Source organism: Castor canadensis, chromosome 2, assembly GCF_047511655.1.
Source record: "Castor canadensis chromosome 2, mCasCan1.hap1v2, whole genome shotgun sequence".
In the NCBI taxonomy this organism is placed as follows: domain Eukaryota; kingdom Metazoa; phylum Chordata; class Mammalia; order Rodentia; family Castoridae; genus Castor; species Castor canadensis.
In genome coordinates, this window is record NC_133387.1 from 52,110,682 (window position 1) to 52,133,636 (window position 22,955).

Sequence of the window (22,955 nt, forward strand, 5' to 3'; positions counted from 1 at the left end):
GTCTTAGGTTCTTTTTCCAAGCATTTCTCCTAGAAATTCATGTGCAATTTTAAATGGAGGGAGAAAAATTGAAATGTGATATCATTCTCTTCAGGTTTCTGGTTTGATTTCAACCCAAGGAAGAAGTAGCAAGTGCCCTGCACCTTAATTCCCTTCCAGAAATTGCTTTCTGAAACATAATGATTCCATTCCCCCCCAAACAATTTCTATATAAAAAGACCTAGAAGTTGGCAATGTATGTGTATGAGCTTAACCTTTCATCCTGGCTTTAAGGTTCACCCTACTTTTCACTCAAATTTTGTAACCTAAAACATGGTTCCCAGGCTTTTCTGCATTCTGTAGCACTGTGTCTTTACATCCCTGAGCAACACAATAGTTTTTAAAAAGTTATCTTTAATGGTAATTAGACAGGGCCATGTAGTGCCCTTTGTTAGTCATAGTAGTCAGAGCTAAAAGTTTTGTGGTCCTATTACTCCAGTGAGCAAGGTCCACAGCTCTGACTCCAGTGGGTTCTAGAATCCAAACCTGAGCAAAGGAGGGGCAAAAGGGCCTGCTAAGGAGCTGTGGGGGATAAGCCAAAGGACATCGAGTAAGAGACAGCCTTTAACTAATGGAAAGTTTAAAGAATTAAGTTGAAGCCAGGTATAAGTGGCTTATGCTTGTAATCCTAACTAGTTGGGACCTGAGATTGGGAGGATCATGTTTCCAGGTCAACCTGGGCAAAACCATTTTTCATTTCACAACAGAAAAAAAAAAGAAAAGAAAAGCTGATTATGGTAAAACCTGGGCTTGGTGGCGTGTGCCTGTCATCTTTGTTACAGCTGGAAGCTTAAAATCGCAGATCATGGTCCAGGCCCTGGGCCAAAAAAGCAAGACTCTGTGTCCAAAATGACTAGAGTAAAAAGGGTTGGAGGCATGGCTCATGCAGTTGAGTGCCTGCATCACAAGCCTGAAGGCTTGAGTTCAAACCCAAGTAGCACCAAAAAAGAAATTGAGAAGAGGAGATACTAGGCAACTCTACAAACTGGGGAAGCCAAATCCCCAAATAGGTTGAAAAACTTTAATCCTTCGCTATCAATATTGTGATTTTATCAATCCTAGTGTAGCCATTGAGGTATATATTAGAAGTGAGAGCAGTGAAAGCTGTTGTCATGTTTTCTACTCATACTTTAATTTTGATGTCTGGAACAAGTAATGATTTCCAGCTGTCAGTTACTGAAAAATCCTGGAATATTCTATCAAATAAATAAAAGCACTTGCCAGGGGCTTACAAGTCGTAAACAGGAACTGTTTCTTGTCTTCCATAAACAAAGGCTTGACGTCTGTTCAAAATGATGGTGAATTTAGGATTAGGTTTATTTTCATAGTTAGTTATAATTGAAATTACTTTATTTCATTAGATAGACTACATTTATGTAGTATTTTATTATTATCCTTGCTTTATAAGTTGAATTCTCCTTTTATCTATCTACCAGGATAATTAAAGTTGTAGAGAAAAATACAATTAAAAATAAATGGAATAGAAATTAAAATGAACAAATTAGCAATAGAGTTAACAATTGCTTGTCTACTTATCTGTGTCCCCTTAGTGGCATGTAAGCTCCATGAAAGCAATGATTTAATCTTTCTTTTTTATCCATCATATCCCAAGTGACAGAGATATTGCATATATATGATAAATATTTAGTGATTATTTGCTGAAAGAATAGATAAGAGTCAAGGAGGTAAGAAGTACATGGGAAGTCAAGCATTTATATTCTCTTAATATTTAGAATGGTTTTTCAAAAATTTTAAAGTACTTTAATTTTTATAATCATATCTGCTGAATAAGTAGAATATTATACAAAATGTAGCAATTGATATTTTGATGCTTCCTTGGTCATTCAAGGGTATTCTTAAAAGAAAGAATGACAGTTCTACAAGGAATTGTTTTTTTGCTGGAGGAAGTGCTGAGTATTGAACCCAGGACCTCATGTGTGCTAGACAAGTGCCCCAACATTGAACCACATTCCCAGGAGACTGATGTGTCTAGAACCCAAGCATGATTGTTGGATTTTGAAGTATAATAAATCCTTAATAGGATAAGTTTCTCTCACAGAGCACAGCATCCATTTAACTAACAAACTCTAGAATATCTCTATAAGACATTCAAAAAGAAGAGGTGATGGGTGAATAGCTAAATTAAACTGGAACCAAGTACAATTGTTGGATCATATTTGCAGAGAAGATCCAGGCTTCTTCTTTTGAATTGTAGATAAAACTAGTGTTAGAATGGGTATTTTCTCAGGCCCCTGCTCTTAAGGGGAATTAGTCACTTACTCATGAGCACCATACAGAAAACTGATGACACAATAAATTAATATTTTGGAAACAAGATGTAAAAAGTAAATAAGCCACACCATTTTGCCATATATTTGATGTGTCTTATTATTTTTCTCTCTTAATTTTTTGTTGTTGTTTGAGGGTAAAGAATAAGGAATATTTTCTGTCTTACCTGCCTTGTGCTTATGTATTAATAAAGAAAGGACATAAAATCTTGAAACCAGAAAATACAAATTTCTAGACACAGTGGAAGTCTCAACCAAACAAACACAACATTTGGCCATCTTGTGTCTTTTAATTAGTCTGTGACTTATGGACAGGCCTGTTAGTATGCATTGATTTTTATCTTTGGCTCTATCTACTTTGTCTATGGGTCCTTCTTTACAAAAGGTACATAATTAAAAAAAAAGGAAAATCGTATCATGCTGGGATATAGGAGAATAGAGAAAAAACAAATTTGTAGGTAGGTGTGAACTATAGAAATACTTGCTAAACTTTCTGCAAACTCCCTTTGGAAAAAGTTACTTTAAAATGTACTCCAGGAAAAGGGAGGTGGGGAAGAGTCCCAAAAAGAGAAAGAAAGGAAATCCAAAAAATTCTCCCAATGTAATGGAGCAAGGAAGAGAAGCCAATTTTTATAAATTAGAATATGATATCAGAAGACTTTCAGAAGAATGCCTGTAAGAAGGTGACAATATTTTATCAAATGCAAAGATAAATAACCAAAGTGATGTAACTAAAGATACATGTATTTTTAACAAGAAACCAGAAAATGCAAAAACTGGATAAGAAAGTCACAATGGACACTTGAAGCAAGCTGAAATGTAACATGATTTTGAGAAAAGGAGCATAAGGAAAGAGAATCCATTTTGAGACATAATTATGCTATAAATGGTACACTTTTGCTAAGATCACATTAATGAGAAATGTACAGATTTTAGGATATTGAAAGAAAGGAGAATAAATGGAAGAAAGCATAGAGAATCAAATTTTCTTATCTTAAATAATGGGGGAAGGACTGAGATATACAAACAGGGAATTAAAGGAACTACTCAAAATAAAAAAGATGACCAGAAAGAAATCTTAGTAATCTTAAGATCCATAACTAAAAACAATGAAAAGCAAAAGTTAAAAATCCAAAAATCATAAAATGATACTATCCACTAACAGAAAAATTACAAAAATACCTGAATAGTGCAAAATAAAAATTTCAACTTTCATGATGGGGAATTGGATTAACACATAACATTAATATGGAAAGAAGAGGTAACAATCTGGTTTAAGCATATAATCAACAGAAGCCCTACAAATTGAACCATACTAAAAGGATTACTTCTAAGAAGGAGGTGTTAAAGGGTGGAGATGGGGATAGGAAATTTATTTATATTTTCCTTTCATCTTACAATTTTCTGTACTTTTTGATTTTTCCTTACCATGTGGATATATTATTTTGATTACATAAAAAACATAAAGTAGCTGGGAGATGTTGGCTCACCCATAATCCTAGCTACTTAGGATGCTGAGATTGGGAGGATTGTGGTACAAGGCCAGCCAGGGCAAATAGTTCACAAGGCTCCATCTTCAAAATTCCAGCTCAAAATGGACTGGAGGTGTGGCTTAAGTGGTAGAGTGCCTGTTTTGCAAGTGTGAAGTTCTGAGTCTAAACCCCAGTCCCACCAATAAAAAAAAAATCCATAAAACATTTCCCAATAACTAGTTTAGCATTTTCTTCAATGATACTATTCCAAAGTGCATTCTTACGCAGGATAGAAATGAACATACTCATTGAGGTAAAAGTAATAGGAACAGCAACACCACAAGAATGCCATGATTAATATTCCAGTGAGTATCAGCGTCAGGATTCCAAACAGGTCAACTGAAATGTATGAAAAGAAATGTATGTTAATGACAGAAATCAAAACTTTCTTACATTTGTATCTTTTCTAGTATCATATAGTCTTAAATACACATTCATACGTCATTGAAAATAATGACACAATAATATGGATCGTAAAACTGCCTTTAGCACAACAATCAGTAGCATTTTGAAAATAATCTGGGTTGCTAAAAAGGAGGAAACATTTGAATCCTTTCTTTTCAGATTGGTAAATCATTAGACCACTGATTTATTCTTCCTTTGTTTTACCTCTAATTTCATTTTTGGTATTTTCTCAACAGATAAAATAGCAGATCCCTCATGTTGCTGTTTCAATAAAGAGATGGGCATGATGTTTGAGTTTCAGCAATTCACGATCAAACAGACAACCCATGTGTGTTGGCAAGCAGATTTCTAACTCCAGTAAATATTTTCCCTCCTTCAGTCCTGTGCAGCTTACTAGCTTGGTGTACTATAAAATGCAACTTGAAGGGAAAAAATGAAAAGGGGACTAAAGTTTCTGTTCATATTAATTACATTATTACTTCTTTATAAACTACAAAGACATAATTTAAATATACCTAATAGTGCCTGAAGCAAACAGAGATTGGAGGGAAAATTTGTATCTTTTCACTTAAGGAAAAAAAACAGTCAAACTAATTGTTCTAGATTGAGTTTTCTCATATGGTTAGGGTTCGCCTGGAATGGAAAGTCTGTTTCAAATTTTCTAGAACACTCCTTAAAAGATACGGGTACATCTTCCTGTCTTGGTAAACATCATATAACATACCAAAAGTATGGCATTATGGATATAATTTAAAGATTCTTCAATGATTGATATTTTCTCACTCTTTAAGGATTAATCATTCTGAATAGCAAATTTAAAAATAGAATATATTAACTGAGGAAATACATTCTATGTTAAGTATGCACTCTTTCCAGCTAGGAATCTCTCTGTATAGCTGTCCTTATCTCAACTTGCAAAAACACTATGTCTTTCTTATTATTGCTTATGTCTACTCTTAAACAAATTTGGAGAAAAGGGCAGAACAGGTTCTGCCTGGAAGCTAGGGATTGTAGGGGGAGAGGGAGGGGGCAGAGGCAGGGGGCAGAAATGGTCCAAACAATGTATGCACATATGAATAAATGAATATAAAAAAAAGAACTCTTAGAGTTCCTAAAATAACATAAAAGCACAAACATCCCTTAACTAGAATATGGATACTGTTGGGTCTGGGAGCCTAAGGGACAGATGAGTGAGTGAGTATCCCATCCCCCATGGAGAGCACTGTGAGCCCTGCACCTTGAGAAGGAGTTACATGGTCTCATAAATCTGCATTCCTGCACCCTGAGGAGGAGATACAGGTCTCATAAATCTGCCACGGGGCTGATAAACAGAATGCTCTCAAGGTTGTTTCCCCCATAAGGGACAAACACACCATATCGTCAAAGAGAGCCCCCATGTGCGAATCCAAGGCCAATGATAAGAACCCCCCTAACCCTTACCCTAACCCAGAATTAAAGCATCCATAAAAATCCCCAGCCTTCACCTGAGCAGGGAGCCAACGGTTTCCGGGCTCTGCTACACTGCTCTAGCCTTTTCCTTTCTCACTAATAAATCCTACTTTGTGTACCAACCTTGTCTCACAAGTCAATCAGCTGCCTCATGAGCCAGTTCTTTGGCCTGTGAAGGCAAGAACCCTCAACACCAGCCCACAACAGTTCACTCCAGCACATAACAATACCATACATCAGTTTTTTAGAAATGAAATTTAAGCTATTTAACAAGTGCCATGTTGAGTCTTCTACCAGTAAGGAAAGGGCTGACTTAACACGAATCAACACTGGCTGGAACAATCAATGAGTATGTATCAGGGAAGCACTGATAAACAGCTCTGGACTGCTGCATGTTACTAAAAATATATAAAAACTTAATGTCCTTCAAATGGAACAAATTATTACTATTTGCAAGCCAACTGAAATAAAGTACATAAAAATTTAAATAAAGAGAACTCACTTTTACAGTTTGCCCAAAATATAGAACTGAATTGACATCCGGAATATGGAAAACAGTATTTTTTGCAAGCCATTTCTTCTTTGCACCAAATACACTGTATTTGGAAAGAAACAAATAAAACAGTGTCCAAGTAACATAACCATGATCACAGTAAGTTTTTAGACTAGTTCAATAATTATTCAATAAATAACAGTCATCATCATGATCATCATCATTATTACTACTACTATTGTAGTAGATACCATTGGTGGTCTGTCTAGATCTTTACCAGGCTCACACACCTCAGGTGCATGAGTGTTGCTGCCAGTGGCTACAAATCCTTTGAATACTTGCCCTTTGTGGAAGAGGACCATCTTGCCCTTGAGGTTACTATTCTCATAGGGTAAGTGATTAATACAGGATTCCAAAAAAAGGGACATCCTTGCCTCAAGTCAGCACAACTCTGCTATGTGATTTTTTTGCCCAAGGACTGTCAATGATTCAGGCCAAATGTGGGCTTTAGCTGGGACCCCATCTTTTCTTGGCTCTTATCCCTTGTTTTCCTGGGATCCCTTATTCCTTCATGGGATTTTGCTAAAGAGCAGTCACTTAAAAATCACACGCATCTGAATCTCTTTTTATGCCTCTGCATTTAGAGAACTAAGCCCAAGACATTGTTTCACAAAGTAGTAATAAGGACTGCATTAGATGTTTTTTAGAAAACATCTCCAGCATTCTTCCCATTCCCCCGTTCTGCAGTATCTGCTCTTTCCTCTGAGGAATCTGTTTCATGCGGCCCTGATGGTGCTGTCAACCAGCCTTTGCTCACTTCCCTATACCTTTTCCTTCCTGATGATCAGAATTCAGGAAAACTGAATTCTAAGTCCCTTGTTAAAGTAAACAAAAAAAGGCACAATGGTGAAAACTATTGTGGGAGATAATACAGGAACCTGTAAGAGTCAAAAGAAAATGAGAACAGAGTGATAAAAATGGCTGTCACATAGGGCCTACCATGTGACAGGTACTGTTCTTAGTCTTTCATATATACTAACTCATTTATCACCATGACAACTCTGTGAGTTAGATTTTATTCTGTACACTTTTAAATGAGGACATTAAGGTACACGGCAGTTAAGTGACTAACATAATACTGTCATATACCTAGTAAATAGGAGAGCCTGGGCTATGACCTAAGCAGCCTGTTTCTGTGCTAGTAATCAGTCCCATAAGACTGGACCCAGACCCTCCCAGTCACTTCTTACTGTATATTCTGAGACCAGCAGAGGTAATGATTCACTCAATGTAAAGAACCACCCCTTAGATAGTACCTGAGAGAAGCAGGTATATCACAGGTCAGCTTTTGTTCATGTTGACCAAGATCAAAGGTCAAGTCAAGCCATTTAAGCAAATCTAAGATTGAAGCCACTTAGGCAGAATGGGCGCCATCCTCTTAGATTGTTGTTTTAAGACTACAAATAAAAAAGATAAGGCTTTGATTCAAGGACTATAGCCTGCAGACACTTCTGACTTTGGATATTAGTTCTCAGAGTTTCTAGAAATCAAGCCCATAATATCTAACAGTTTTAAGGGAGATAAATTGCCAAAATGAATGTGAACCCAGAAGAGAGGAGCTCATGGTTACTCTAGTGCTAAGCTGATTCACTGGCCCCAATAACCAAGTCCATAGCAATTGAGCTCCTAAAGCAGCTCAGTCTTCAGAATTCTCTCCTATTCCTCTCTCTGATGGGGGCTCAGAAAACACTGGAAAAGGGAACTCCTTCATAAGACCAAGCCTGGCACCACCAAACTAGTGACCAACCAACTCACTGTTCAACTAGGGAAACTCAACAGAGTATAATAGACTCAGTACATCATAGGAACACTGACCACAACCCTCATTTCTGACTGGGAGTTTTTACTGTTGCTATCTGGTTTCCTTTTCTACTAAAGCTCGTTTGGGAGATTGAGTTGGTTTAATTGATTGTATGGCTGAGTTGGAGTATGCAGCATGAGAAGCTTGTTCAAACATGATCAAGAATAAAGAACATCTCTCTGAGACTCCAGACTTACTGCTGGGAGCAGAAGCTGACAGTGACTTACACAATTTTAGTTGGTTAGTTGCATTATTTTGTGAGGAACATTTTAAAAAATATGAAGATAAACAGCATGCATGTTTTAAAATATAGGGCAGGACATAGAATATGTGTGTCCTGAAAGGGCAAAGTAGACTGAAGTTGTTTTCTAGTAATTAAAAAAAAATTTTGGTGGTAATGGGGTTTGAATTCAGACCTTTACACTTGGTGGCTTTACCACTTGAGCCATGGCTCCAGTCCTTTTTGTTAGGGTTATTTTTTGGAGAAAGGGTCTCATTCTTTGTCCAAATTGGCCTAGACCATGATCTTCCTATTTTATGCTTCTCGTTCTCACTGGGATGACAGGCACACACCACCATGCCCAGCTTTATCCCATTGAGATGAGGTCTCACAAACTTTTTGCCCAGGCTGGCCTGAACCTCAGTCCTCCCAATCTCGGCCTGAACCTCAGTCCTCCCAATCTCAGGCTGTAGCTTGGGATGATAAGCATGTGCCACCAGCACCTGGCTCACTTATTTTCTTAAATGCTTGTCTGCCCATCTCTGTTCCCATTCTTCTTATGGTGGTCATATCCTCTACCCTTTGCAGACTTCTTCCCCCAACTCTGGTTGGTCGTGCAGCTGTCAATTAGCTTTGTCTTGACTCTTTTCTACTACTAGAGTAGTCATTTGACCCAAGTAGTGGAACTCAGGGTAGTTCATATCTCTAGTCCAGTAACTTGTGCTGGTCTGGATGTAAGACTCAAAACCAATTAGAATCTTCTTTGGATTTATATACAGACATTGAGAAAGACATGGCAGCCAGCCTCTTCCTCAGCAGTATGCAGAATGTCCATTTACTAGAGGAGAAAATTAGGTCAATGACTTGGGGAGGCAGAGCTAGAAGATGAAAGGAAAGAAAGGAATGGGCATGAGATCCTTTGAAAGTCAGTTGAGCTTGAAGTCAAGGCCACCAAATTTTATGAGGCAATGAATTCCCACTTTTATTAAGTTAGCTTGAGGTGAGTTTCTGCCATTTACACAAGAAGATGTGATACCTTAACTACTTTTACTAACTCTAAAAAATCTTCAAAGAGCAGAACTTCACATTCATTGCCCAGAGGAGCAGTATAATATATTTAACATGCCTACAATTTAGGACAAATTACACTGATTTTTCTTATAGCTAAGGAATATGGCTCCTATAAATCTCAGGTCTTACCAATCTTAGCTTCTTAGGTGTGTAACTACTGAGAAGCCAGGCTTAAGGTGATAGTTATTGTTCCATGAGAAAATTTCAGTACTCATTTTTGGGAAGAAGCTTGTTTTCATGAGCTTATATGGACAACAAAATTGCAATTTTCATAAGAAGATACCATTAAAATGAAAATATAGAGAAAGTACATAATAATGTTTAGTGGTTTGCTAACATTGTATATAACAAATGGCTTAATATTGTAGAAAATGAGTGTTACTGTGCAAAGAGGAATTTATAAGTCAAGCACATGCTAGATGCAGCAGAGGTCACACAGATGGCCACACAAAACACTGTGTTTGCTTTCTAGAGGGTCAATTTAATTGGCAGGTATTTATGTACACTTTACAGCAAAACAATATACATCTCTAAATGTAAGAATATTATAATTTCAAAATGATTGAATATATGATATTTAAAATGTGATAGTTAAGAAAAGAAAGTACTAATTTCTAGTGGGAATGACTAGATAAGATTTCTTTCAAAGAAGAAGAATTTGGTATAGGTCTTTAGGAATAGGTAAAATTTCTGCCACAAAGGGGAAGCACTTAGAATGAAAGGGCATGTACCATGTGGCAAGAGTAAAAATCTATCATGGTGGAGTTTTGTAGGATAATTTGAAAAGATAAACTCCTTTTAGATTGTGATGGGTTCTGAATGTCAGACTAAGGAGTTTTTGTTTTGTGTTTTATTTAACAGCAGAGATTCAACTGAATTATTTGGAGCTAAAAGAAGATATAATAGAAGTAATAATTAAAGAAGATGAATACAGCATAGGAGAGACTAGAGGGATGAAAGTGGGGAGACAGGGTGGGACAGCAGTGTAGGAAGTCTAGAATTGCTTCAGTTGAAAGAAAAATAATGGATAACAGATGTTTTAAAGGAGCTAAAATTTCTTTGGGGAAGAAAAAATGCTAAATTTATTTATAAATATTTTGAGCTTGAGATGCTTTTTTAAAAAAACTATTCTGGAGGAAATGTCAGTCAAGCAACTGTGAGCATGTCTACTGGAGGACCCATTAGGTAAACAGATGCACATTTGAGATTTCCTTATATGCAGCTAGTGGTAGAAGCCATTGACTGTAGGTGAGATAGTAGGAAGATGAGCCCACAGTATTAAGAAATGCTCTCATTTAGGAATACAAAGAGGAGAGTTGGTAAGTGAAACAGTGGCGAGAGAAAAAATAGGCAGTGTATGAAGTCAAGACCACCAAGGAAGGAACAAGTTTCCAGAAGAATGAGTGACTAATCCGACAGGTCATTGCATTTGATTGTGGGGAGCCTTTTGTAACCTTTGAATTCATTTGCTAAAGATTAAATCACACTGTGTGACAAGAGGTAGTAGAATAAATATTTAGCAACTAAGAAGAAACAAAAAGATTTGGGTTTTTTTTCCCACTTTGTCTGAACTCAGAAACGAAGAAAGTAAAGCAGAGAAATATACTGGATTTGTCACAGACAGAATGAGGAAATGAGAAAGGCTCTGAGTTTGTAAATGTGCATGTATTTGAGAATGATGCATGCATAGAAGCAAAGACTAAGGAGATTAGCCTTGGGAATGAAAATAGGTTTAATAGGTTTCTTAAGAGGAAAGAGACTATAAAAGAGAAGACAGAGTTGGTTCAGAAGAAAAATGAGGGAAATTGAGTCTAACAGATGGCCTTATATTTCTCAAGAACTCCAGAAGGAGGGCCAGTCAGATCTCAAAAGGAAGGTCATGCCAAGAGCACATAAGGTGTTGGGAATAGCTGCCATGGAAAATATACATGTCTCTCTTCTTCATTTTTAGCTGAGTGATATCCACATGCTCACTGGCACATCCAGACTTGGACTCGTAACCCTGCCCACTTTCCGCTCCTCCACACACACTTTTTTCAGAAAAATAAATATCAAAATGGGTATCTTTGTAGCATGTGAAGTATGACACTTATAAATGGATATTACAAGTGTGTGCATAATGGTCACATCTCATAAACTATTTAACAGATAAATTAAGCTGTGGGAGATTTACAAGTTCCATTAAGTTTGTTGCAATTTCACTCCTTTCTGTCCTGACCAGTCATCTATAAGAGGATGCAATGAATGAGAAAGAATTGATTATGGAGAAAAAACTAGAGTGTATTCTGCTTTATTTTTTGAGTCAATTTCAAAACTTAGTCTTATAACTCTTATTTAACTAAATTAAAGTTAATTATGATCTCACCATTATGACACCATGACTGGGAACTATCAACTATTCAACAGTGATGCATAACAACTCTAAATGGCAATGAAAGCCCAGGTGAAAGGGTGCTTACCTTGTTTTAGTTGGCATGGTTTTTGAAGTTTTATTTCTGATGGAAAAGAATATATCAGCAAAAACATATTTTTCATAAGCTGTGTTTATGAGTAGTGTTCTGGGGTAGGGTTGAAAACAAGTTGTTTCTTACGGATTTGTTTCTGGTAAGAAATTTTCAGTATGTAAGAAGGCTTATCTGTACTAGTAAGTTACAAGGAAAAATTTCAGATAGAATCTAAAGAAGATTCCCTTATAGCTAAGGATAAGCATATAATTTATCATCCAAACTAGAATGTTACGGGAAATTAGGAGCAGATTTGAAGAATTTCTCTTGGTCAATGCACATCAACTAGGACAGTCCTGGACATAACACTACTTTTAGTCAAGAAGAACATAAATGTTCTTGGTTGCTTCATGAATTGCCATCTATAAACATGACACTCTCTCTTGGAGTACAGGAGGTTGGCAGAAACTGTCAGTAAAAGCCAGAGTCCTTGGAATTTCTGGGAGGACAGAGAATCCTTTTCCAAAAGATAACACCCTAATTCTATGCTATCCTTTAGTCTTTTTCTGTGAGGTACTAGGACTATTGTAAAAATTACACTAAAATACATATATCCCATAATGTGGTAATTTCCATAATGGCTTGTGCTTGAAAATATTTTAAGATAAAATTCCTTACCATGTTACATTACAGAGTGTATTAACTATAATTTAACCATCTTCTAATGGCCAAGAGCTAATTCAATAGTTATTGAACACTTGCCACGGGCTGGAAAATGTATGAGGTGTTAGAGGTACAATGACGAATAAAACATAGACTATGTCCTTGGAGAACTGAGAACAAGGGAAGAGGAAAATAAAAACAACTTATATGACATGAGTTACCGTTTTAAAAGTATATATGCTCAAGCCCAAAAGGAATAAGGGAACTAGAGGAGGTATTCTTCTTCCTCTAACAAGAAGGATAAGGATGAGTAAGATTGGATAAAAAATGGCAGAAATTTTATCAATTTGGGGAGTGAAGTCAACACCTAGAACCTCTATTTTTATCTATAAAATCAGATTGATGAGATGAGGGATAATAGTGGCATTTTAAGGATGTTTACAAAGTTTTGGAATTGCTGTTAAGGTACATTTTAGGAAATACTGCTAACCAAAGGCAAGTAAGGGTTAGTACCAGAGCTCAGGTAATCCAGAAATTGTAAATTTGTAGTTCTACCAATGCAGACTTTAATGTAATATGCTTGAGCAGTAATCAGCTAATAATGCATGGCAAATGGATAAACTGAAGAACCAGTCAGAGGCTGAGGAATGTAAAATAGGCACAGTTAAAATAAGAGGGCACAGGTTGAAGGTATGGCTCAAGTGGTAGAGTGCCCGCTTTGCAAGTGCGAAGCCCTGAGTTCAAATTGCAACCAACCCCTGCCCCTACTGCCCGTACACACACAAAAAGAAGGGAAGGCTAGTAAAGTAGTCATGGTTTTTGTAACCTCTAAGAATATAATGGATCCAGGCAATGAATATTATAACCTGCTAACATAACCAAATACTAGGCAATGATCCTTATTTATGTCCTAATGAAAGTCTTTAGCATGAAATATTCCTGGCAAAAAATTAAATGGAATCCTCTTCCTTCCTTTCTCTTCTTGGCCTTGAACTCCTGGACTCAGACAATCCTCTTGCCTCATCTTCCCAGGTTACTGGCACAACAGGCATATGCCATAGTACCAGGCTCTGTTGTCTCTATTTTTATGTGTTTAAAATTTATAACAAAAAGTAGGAGAATATTCAGGTGAACAACCATGAGAATTCAAGCTAAGGGTTTGTAACCTGAAGGAAAAATGAAGGGAGGAAAAATAAAGGATTGGGGAATAGGTTTACCTCAGTGAGGCCCAAGAGTAGGTACAGTGTGAGGAAATAAGAAAGTAGTAGCTAGTGTAGATTGTGTAGGGCTCAGGTTGTATCATGAAAGTGATATCCTAATGTACAGGGTTCAGGAAGTCAGAACACTGTGTGTCAGGGCTGTCCCTGGCTGTACAGAGTATGGAAGTCATGGTAGGGATTGGGGGGAAAATTCCTTAAGCCAGAATCCCAGGTCCTCATTAAGACAGACAACTGAGCTGGAAGAAGATAAAAGGCAGAGGGTGGTATGTCCAGGTCACTATGACAGATACCAACTACCATTATGGGTCTTTTTCTAGTTAGTGATTCTGCATCTGTGTCTTTGGTGTCAGTTCTCCAATACAAATTATACTAAAATGGTTTGTAAAGTGTTGCTACAAAGCTAAGTAATGCCATTTCCCTTGGGATGTCTGACTTTCCTGCTTTCTTTCAAATCCAAAGTGAAGAATAATGGTGTCAGATATTTAACCATCGAAGAAGGGATCTTACCCACATTGTGGTTAAGGAATGGTGTGCCACTTTCTAGTCTTTAAGAATAAGAAGAAAGAAGGAAATTTTCACCACATCTCAAAAGGCATTTCTTTCCCTTTGCCTTACAAAAATTTCTGAAATTTCACCATAAGTCTTTCAAAGAATTGTTTTCTTTTTGAAGTATAAGTTTCTATCAAGAAGTACATACTTATATTAAATTATTTCCGTTGTTTACTTGTAGGCCCTCAGAAATTATTTGAAATGGAGAAATAAATCTTAGCAGTTATTAGCCATTCCTGTTATAAAAAATTGTGTAAAACAAAGGTCAGCATATTTTTTAGATGACAACTATAAATGTTGAGTTTACATCATTCCCAAGAAAATTTCCTCAGAAGAAAGTTAACTTACAGGGTTGGGGGTGGAGCTCAAATGGTGATGTGCCTGCCTAGTAAGAGCAAGGCATTGAGTTCAAACACCAGCACCACCACCAAAAAAAACCAAAACAAAACACAAAAAAAGTTAACTTACTTTCTTGTCTTCTGTGCATACTTGACAATTTTTCTTTTGGGCACATACTATAAGAAAAAAATGATGTTCAAAAATGTAAATCTGAAGACTTTTTATCATGCCATTTTATTAAAAAAGTATATTTCATTTAGTCAATCCTGTTTCAAGCCATATTCATTCAAAGTCAAGCATTTTATTTTATTATTTTAACATATCTAGATACTTTCCCACCATTTCCTCGTTTTATGGAAAACCATGAAATGGCATCACTGAATGTAGATTAGCCAAGTTCTAAAAACAGCTTCTAAAAAAATAGCTAAAAATGAATTGACAATACTACTGTATATTTAAAACATTATACCTTTAAAAACCTCTTTTAATAACTCATTGGTTGTTTAGCATGGTTTTGCAAAATATTCCTGATTAATTAATTAATTAGTCCTTTATTAAAAGAAAAGTAACTCTCCATTCTCTCTTTGTCACAAAGTTTTAAAAACATCCCCCAAATGAAGTTTGGGGAAAAAATAAATACTACAACTTGTATTTTTAGATCTAGAATTTTTAGTTCAGCAAAAAACCATTTTGATGGTTCATTACTCCAATGTCTTCTGAAAGGAAAGGTATGGAATTAATGCGCTAGTTGTTTTGTGACACAGTAGCAATAAATTCACTCCACATATTATTTTGGGGGACAGAATTTCCACAGACTCTGTGGAAAAGGTCTATTTAGTGTCAAATTGTTTGATTAGATGCAGATCTGACCTGGCTAGGGAAAGACTAACAATTCAGATTTCATACTAAGTCTTTTGAATCTTACTTCCTCCTTCCCAACAGAATCCTTAAAGTTCCCATGGGAAAGATGAGTAGAAGAAAAGGCAAGGTAAATGGGAAAGATTCTCCTGCTTCAACTATGTCCAGACAGCTGGCCTCAGGCTTAGTTTTGTAGGCTAGAGCATGGAAACATGTGGTACACAACTTGTCCATCATTGTCCAAACTCAGCTTTCACAGCTTTTTTGTTGTTGTTAATTATATTTTTGTTGTGGAATAATTTCAGACTTACTGAAATGTAAATATTGTATAAGGAGCTCTTATATACCCTTCATTCCGTTTCCTTATTGTTAACATCCTACACTGCTGTGGAACATTTTATCAAAATAAAGAACCATACGTTAATGCATTGCTTTTAACTAAACTCCAGATTTTACTAGGATTTCATTAGTGTTTGTGCTAATGTCCCTTTTCTGTTCCAGGATCCCATCTGGGATTCCACATTGCATGTAGTCGTCATGTCTTCTCTGGTCTGTGACGGTTTCTCAGTCTTTCATTTTGCTCATGACCCCTACAGTTTTGGCTAGTCATATGTCTTGTAAGAAGACATCTCTCAATTTGTATTCATCTGATGCTTTTCACCTGGTTAGACTGGGATATGATTTTTGACAAAGAACACTGGCAAAGTGAATCACTCTCCTCAATACATTGTGTCACATGGCGTGAACTGGTTCTATACCAGAGGTTCAGAGTTTTTTGTAACTAACCAGGAATCAATTTCTTTTTCTCTTTTTTTGGTACTTGCATTTGAACTCAGGGCTTTGCTCTTGCTAGGCAGGTGCCTCCAGACCTTTTTGCTCTGGTTATTTTGGAGACAGGGTCTTGCTCTTTACCAAGGCTTGGCTGAACCATGATCCTCTTATTTTGTGGTTCCCATTGTTGCTGGGATGACAGGTGCACACCACCACAACCAACTTTTTTCCAGTAAACCGGAGTCTCACAAACTCTTTTCCTTTTTGACCTGGGCTGATCTGGAACTGTGATCCTACAGATCTCAGCCTCCCAAGTACCTAGGATTATAAGCATGAACCATCGGCATCTGGCTCAGCAAACTCTTTAGCAGTCATTCTTTCCCTCTTTGGAAAATTAATGAAGGGACAGTCATTTATGTGGTATATGAATCTGTAGATTCTTTCTTTCGTTTGACTCCTGAAGAAGGAGGTACTAGCTATTTCTATAGCATTATCAGGTACCAAATACTTCACTCTAGTACTTGATGTTTGTATATTTAATTTCCATCTGGTTACTCCCTTCCTCTTGATTATAGTTTTCATAATTTCTGCAACATCATTCTCTGCTGGTTCTCTTGGAACATCTTCAGCCATTGTGAGTTTCTCTGGTTCTACTACTACTTCCGATATGCAGAATGTTGTTAAAAGGTCCACTTATGTCCTCCTCTTCTGCCATGAAGGATCACAATTTCAAATACCTAGGATGCCTGGCATCAAAACATTATGCTTTATACCAAATCAAAACTTCCTTTTGGGCATTGAAATTAGTAAGTTAATCGTGTAGACAAATGACGTTATCTGGAAGAGAATTTTTTTTCAAGGACAGCTAAGAGCAAAAGATGAATAAAATTAAAATGTCTATACTGTACCCTTATGTTTTATTTACTTGATCTGTTGATTTCTGATAGAGACATGTAATGTGAGTTCATGTGGTTTTGAGTTTGTCTAATGTTCTTCTTTATTTTGACTGGCTTTTGCCGTATCTATTTCAAAACTATACTGTTAGCTGCAAAAACAGGTTCACAAATGTGTCATCTTGGTATATTGTACTCTATGTCAATAAGGAATATTAATGACATTCATCTACTTAATTATTTTGCAACTTGAATTCTTTTTTACTTAATATTGCTACATTTTCTTATTCAATAGCATTCACAAGATGTTTTACACTACCAATTAATTCTTTTATTTCCTCTGTTTTCAAAGTCATACATCTTATTCTTGAGCTGTGATTTTAATTTTTTGAAAGATATTTTATATGTATCTTTATGTCATTGTCTAATGAGAAAGCCCTAATATGTTTTTACTATCCTCTTCTTCCCCATGCCACTTCCTAAGGAGAAAGCATAGGAAACTGTAACTATTATTAAATAATCACTAATGGTTATTAGACCATTTTCACATTTAAGTTGCTAATGACTCAATCATTTAGAATTAACTCTAATTTTGCTAGTTTCTTTGCAAATTGCACTTTCTTAAATTCCACATTTTCCTTCTTAGATTCATTTTTCATTTTACTAATTATATTCTTCAGTATCTTTCTTAGACAGGGACTGTGAATGATAAACTCTTTGATTCTTTAGGTATTCAAATGCTTTTATTTCACATATTCTAAAGCTGAACATCTCTTGCTTATATGTTTATATGTTCTAGTTTAAAATCTTAAAAATTTAAAGGCTTTTTCTATAAACTTTCTGAGTATCTCCTCTCTTCCATTTCTCTCTCTTCTTGAAACTCCTCTTACACTAATGTTGACATAAACGCTTCTCTTTTTTCTCCATGCTGTCTATTATCTCCTGTCCATTCATGCTGTACTCAGTAAGAATTCCCTGATTCTATCATTGAGCTTGGTAATTCACTCTATAGCTATGTTCATTTTTGTTATATTTTTGATTTCCAAGATACTTAATCATAATACTCTGATCTTGTTTCTTGGATATTCCTAATGAGAAATTAATTGTTATGTTAGGAGATGCCATCCACGTAGGCCCTGAGTATCACTGTATTTCCTTTGTGAGTATGCCAAACTTCGTGGCTTAATCAACTTTGACCCTGAGCACATTCTATGTCTGGTCACAGTCAATTAAATAGATCAAAGAAACCACAGTGTGACTGCGCTTACAACTACTCATTCCCCAGGGGATTAGATTTTTTTGCTGCTTGCAAAAAAAAGTCATACGCTCTTAGCCCTGGGTTCTTCACCTGTAGCACTGCTACTATCTGGTCCCATTGCATTGCTCCATGGCACTTGTGGGCAAAAAGACTACTGTTCCCATGCTGACATTCCTGCTGTTTGCTGTTCTATGAGTAATTAACTGTCTTACTATGATCCAATGAGTCTCACTGCATACTTTTAGCACTTGTGGAATGGTAAAGCCAACCTGCTTTCTAGCTTAGTCGTCTCTTTTGGAATCTTGTTACTCCTCTACAAGGATTCATAGTGTTTTTTCTTTCTGTTAAATGTTTCTTAATAAATTACTTTTTTTATTTGTTGGGTTTCATGATTGTTGACTCTGTGCTATTTTTTATATGTCTAGATACAGATTTTATTTTCACATCCATGATGTGGGAGAGTTGGGCCATGCTACCAGGCAGGCTCTGTGTGTTGGGCAAGAATTTACATTCATTGCTAACTTGGGCAGTCACCTCTGTTGCTTCTACTGCCTACTTCTTGAGACAACTGAGAAAGTGGAGGGGCAATCAGTTTTAGTGTTCCAAGATAACCACCCTGCTAATTGCTGCACAGCTCCCTCACAGTCTTTGTAATCATTGCTGCTGAGGTTGAAGCAACCCTAGAACCATATCTATCTTTAAAGTCCTCCTATCTGTGGGTTTTCCATCAGTCTGATTTCAACTGCTTTCTGTTTTTCAGATGCTTAACATTCATGCCTTCATCTTGCTTTCCAGCGCTCTCATGGACACTCACTGTGATGTGAATGCATATGTATTAGCTCATTTGATCCTCACAACCACCATTTGAGGAAGATACTATTTCCATTTAACTGATAAGGAAACTGTGGAACAGTAATGATGGGCCTGGTAAGTGACAAAGCTGGGAGGTGAGTCCAGGTGTCTCAGCTGTTGCTCTTGATCTCTGAGTTATCTCCTTTTAGAATGAAATGTGGACTGTCAGAGAGGCAAAGCTAAGGATAGAAACAATTATCCACTCAGATTAAGGAAGACATCAGAAAAGAGAAAGAATTTGATCTAGTTTTCTCAATATAAGAATTTAGTTTTATATCACAACTCAGCATAACTCTACCCCTCCCCCCATTTCTGCAAGTGGTAGAAAAACTTAAGCCTGGAAATTCAAGTTAAAGCAATAAATTCAGACTTTTTTGAGTAAATATTTAGCTGAACTCAGTGTTAGGTTGGAAATTCTATACAGTCTTATCTGTTACCTGTCATTCAGAGTATAGAATACCCTTCTTGGTTTTGGAAGTGAAAAGTATTATGGCTAAGAAACCAAATCCTATTATAGGGAAAAGTTGAATTTGAGCACAAGGGAAATCTGTCTGAGGCTAGGAGCAAACACCCAGGGAGCCCATGTCAGGGTGAATCAGGGTCCCCAGGTACAGGCAAGCTGTTCTCTCAGAAACATGGACCAGGGTTGACCAGATCCAAGACACAAGACTCAGAAACTTCAGTCTTTGGTGTCCACACTAGGCTCTGTTTCTCAAATTGTTTTGTTTGCTTACTTTCTTTTTGTTCTTCTTTACCATTTAAAAACCATCTTTTGAAAAATTCTAGTATGACTTCATTTTGCTAGAACACCAAGGTAAAGAGTGTCCCCATATATATACCACTGGCATTGTTTCTAAGGAGAAGGGGAGAAGATGGAACAGGAACACAGTTTCTCTTGGAATATGTATGGTCATGACCAAGAAGTTAAAAAAGAGAAATCCATGGGAAAAATGAGGCCAAAAGTAACAAGCTAGGCCCTTTGGTTCAATCTCTTCCCATCCACATCCTTCAAAAAAGATTCTTATTTCAGTGCAAAGCTGAGAACTGTAGGCCGGGTTTTAGTGAGGAAGACTGATTTGCTTACACAAACTAACATTCATTTATACTCTGGAAAGGAGACAACAGTAATTATTCTGTCTTCATAAAAATGGCAATCTTGGCTTTCAGGGCATTTGCCAAATAAGTCAAATTCTATCTTTATCAATATAATTTCAATTTGGGGTATTAAAAACTTTATTTCCAGGTACATAAATTTAATGCACATGACTTCTAACATTTCAAAATGTCTTCAGCTGGTGAGGAAAACCAAGAGAAACCTCCAACTGAAGTAATTCATAAGGAAAAAAAATAAGCAATTTATTAGCTGAGACCTTAAAACATCAGGAAAAAAAATGGTCAATGACTCTTTGGGGTCTTATTCACACTTATTCACAGCACAAAGCTCTTTTGATATAGGTCACGCAAAAAGTGAAAGGAAGAAAACACGCTTTTCCTGTTTTTTGTTTGTTTTTTAGGCAGGGACTCATTGTATAGCCCAGGCTGGCCTCGAATTCATGATACTGCTGCCACAAACCCTCAAGCGCTGGGACGCTCGGCTGCCTTTTGCAAATTTAAACCTGTGTTACTCCACATTTTACGTTTTAAAGCAAATTAGTTGGAGTCCAGTTTAACTAGGTTTCCCAAAAAACGTTCACAGTCTTTAAAAATCTTTCACAAACACGAAATGGCAACTTTATGGGGCCAGGTGTCACAACCAGAAGGGAGGATGAGCAGCGGCGGAGGTGTGGCACCAGCTTAGGGACTCGCATCACTCACTTTCTTCAGTCGACTTGTTTTGCGTCTGCTGGGTCCTGTGTTTGTAGATTTGGGGCAAGTTACTATCTGAGAAGCTGATAAGCAATTGGATGAGTGCTAGGGAGAGGAAGACCGGCAGGAGGATGTGGCTCCATGCCCTCAGCCCGCACATTGCTCCTGGTTCCCAGTGGCCTGAGTGGGAAAGTGGCCGTCAGAGGGACTGTGACCATGGCAGTCCCAGGTCTTGAGGCTCTGCCTTCTGAGCCCTGGATCCAGAACAATTAGCCGAATCTTAGAACATCCAGTGTTCCAGCGAGAATGAGGAACGTTGAGAATGCTGTCCTGGTCTGCGTGAGGTCCCGACTTCCTGAGCCTTGAACGCCACATATGGTTCATCCACTGCATTGGATTCCAGGTCTATTTCTCTTCAAAGCTCACTGCTTTTTCCCTGTTATGCTGTTGTTTTGGAGAAAGACCTGGATTCTAATTTCCACTACTCCATAGCATGGAAAGTAGTTGCACCCTCCTGATGGCCTTTCCTCAGATGTGAGTGAACTCACCATCCACCCCACTTCATGGGAGTGGTAGCATCATCAGTAAGTAGCAAAACCAGGAAACCCTAAACCCTGAAAATCTTTGCTCTTGACCTTGACTAGTCTGATGGCACTCTCAAGTGCTGTAATGCAGTTCCCAAATTTACAGTGTGGTTTTCAGTGGTATGCAAATGAATAACTTATTTTCATAGCTTTGAATTTAATGTGTATTGGAAAATATAACTAGTAGTTACAATATTGTAATCACATTAATATTAGCTTTCCTTTTAAAGTAAATCTTGTTAAGAAGTCAATTTTCAGAAATATAAATGATAGTACACAATTTAAAGGCTATTGCAAGAAGTGATAAGTGATGGAGCTGTCTCATACATTCCTGGGATACTGATCTAGACTGCCTCTTGAGGATGATGGATCTTAGAACTGATAATAAACATGGAGAAAGGGAAGATGCACAGACCTTACTTTTTCTTTTCTTATTTGCAATGTAGACAACTCATAGAGGACTATAGCTATAAACAAAATGTGTCCTTATCAACCTGCAAGGAAAGGACAAAGAGAAAATAGGAAAATGGACAAGGAATATGAAGTCCATCTACAGAAAATAAAATCCAAGTTGGGAATAAATAGTATGGGAAGAGATTTAAACACTAGTATTAGGAAGGTATAAATCAAAGTAATAATGAGCTGTCTAGCTTTGTATCCATCAGGTAGGCAAACATCTAAAAGAAAGCTAACATAAATTGCTGGTGATGATGTGGGTGAAAAGGTACCATGATACTTTTTTATAGAACTGAATTCTTAAGGAAGCAACCTGGCTAAACCTATTAAAATAAAATAAAATAATATATATATATATATATTCTGTATAGGAAATGCATGTAGTCAGGGAATCTGCCTCTCACTGCTCTTCAATTCTCATAGTATGGGTGGAGCTACAACTTCTACCCTGGAAGAAGGGCATTAAAAATTACACTTGAGCAAATCAGGACATGGAATTATCCTTGCACCATAACTAGCTCAGAGGTGGGAACCTTACCTAAATGAGTCCCATCCAAGACGGTTTCAGGGCTTTTACTAAGAATGCTGGGGCTGAGAAGCCTATCATCTCTGAATTCAAACTTGGAAGGATTTGGTCTCCATATCTGCTAAAAACTGTCTCGATATCATATGGAGTATGATATCCATGGGCTGTGAAAATGCCTATATCAAAGCATAACTGACTAATGACCTCAGCTGCTGTCCCTCAAATTTCTTCATGTTTATTCCAAGTCCATTCTTCCTACAAGCTGCTCTCAGTCAAGACTAAACATGCAGAGGAACTAATGTGGAATGCTTTTAATGGAAGATTTTGGCTTGAGGACTCTCAATCAGTTTGAAACTTTCCTGTACTCTGACATTCTAC

General features: G+C 36.9%; 1 protein-coding gene across 1 annotated transcript; it reads right to left on the bottom strand.

The window, feature by feature from the left end:
* Positions 1 to 1,267: 1,267 nt before the first annotated feature.
* Pttg1ip2 (PTTG1IP family member 2) lies at positions 1,268 to 21,171 on the bottom strand. Its single transcript, XM_074057855.1, has 5 exons — positions 21,021 to 21,171; positions 14,703 to 14,749; positions 6,216 to 6,309; positions 4,105 to 4,198; positions 1,268 to 1,331 (listed from the first exon to the last, which is right to left on the bottom strand). The coding sequence occupies exons 1-5, from the start codon at positions 21,169 to 21,171 to the stop codon at positions 1,268 to 1,270; spliced, it is 450 nt and encodes a 149-aa protein (XP_073913956.1).
* Positions 21,172 to 22,955: the final 1,784 nt, after the last annotated feature.

Excerpts from the sequence above, each read along its gene's own strand:
- Pttg1ip2 (XM_074057855.1), bottom strand. The coding sequence starts at position 21,171 with ATGTGCGGGCTGAGGGCATGGAGCCACATCCTCCTGCCGGTCTTCCTC. Across the intron at positions 14,750-21,020 it reads AAACAAGTCGACTGAAGAAA|TATGTGCCCAAAAGAAAAAT; the intron begins GTGAGTGATGCG and ends TTTTTCTTATAG. Across the intron at positions 1,332-4,104 it reads TATTACTTTTACCTCAATGA|TTTGAACAGACGTCAAGCCT; the intron begins GTATGTTCATTT and ends ATTCACCATCAT.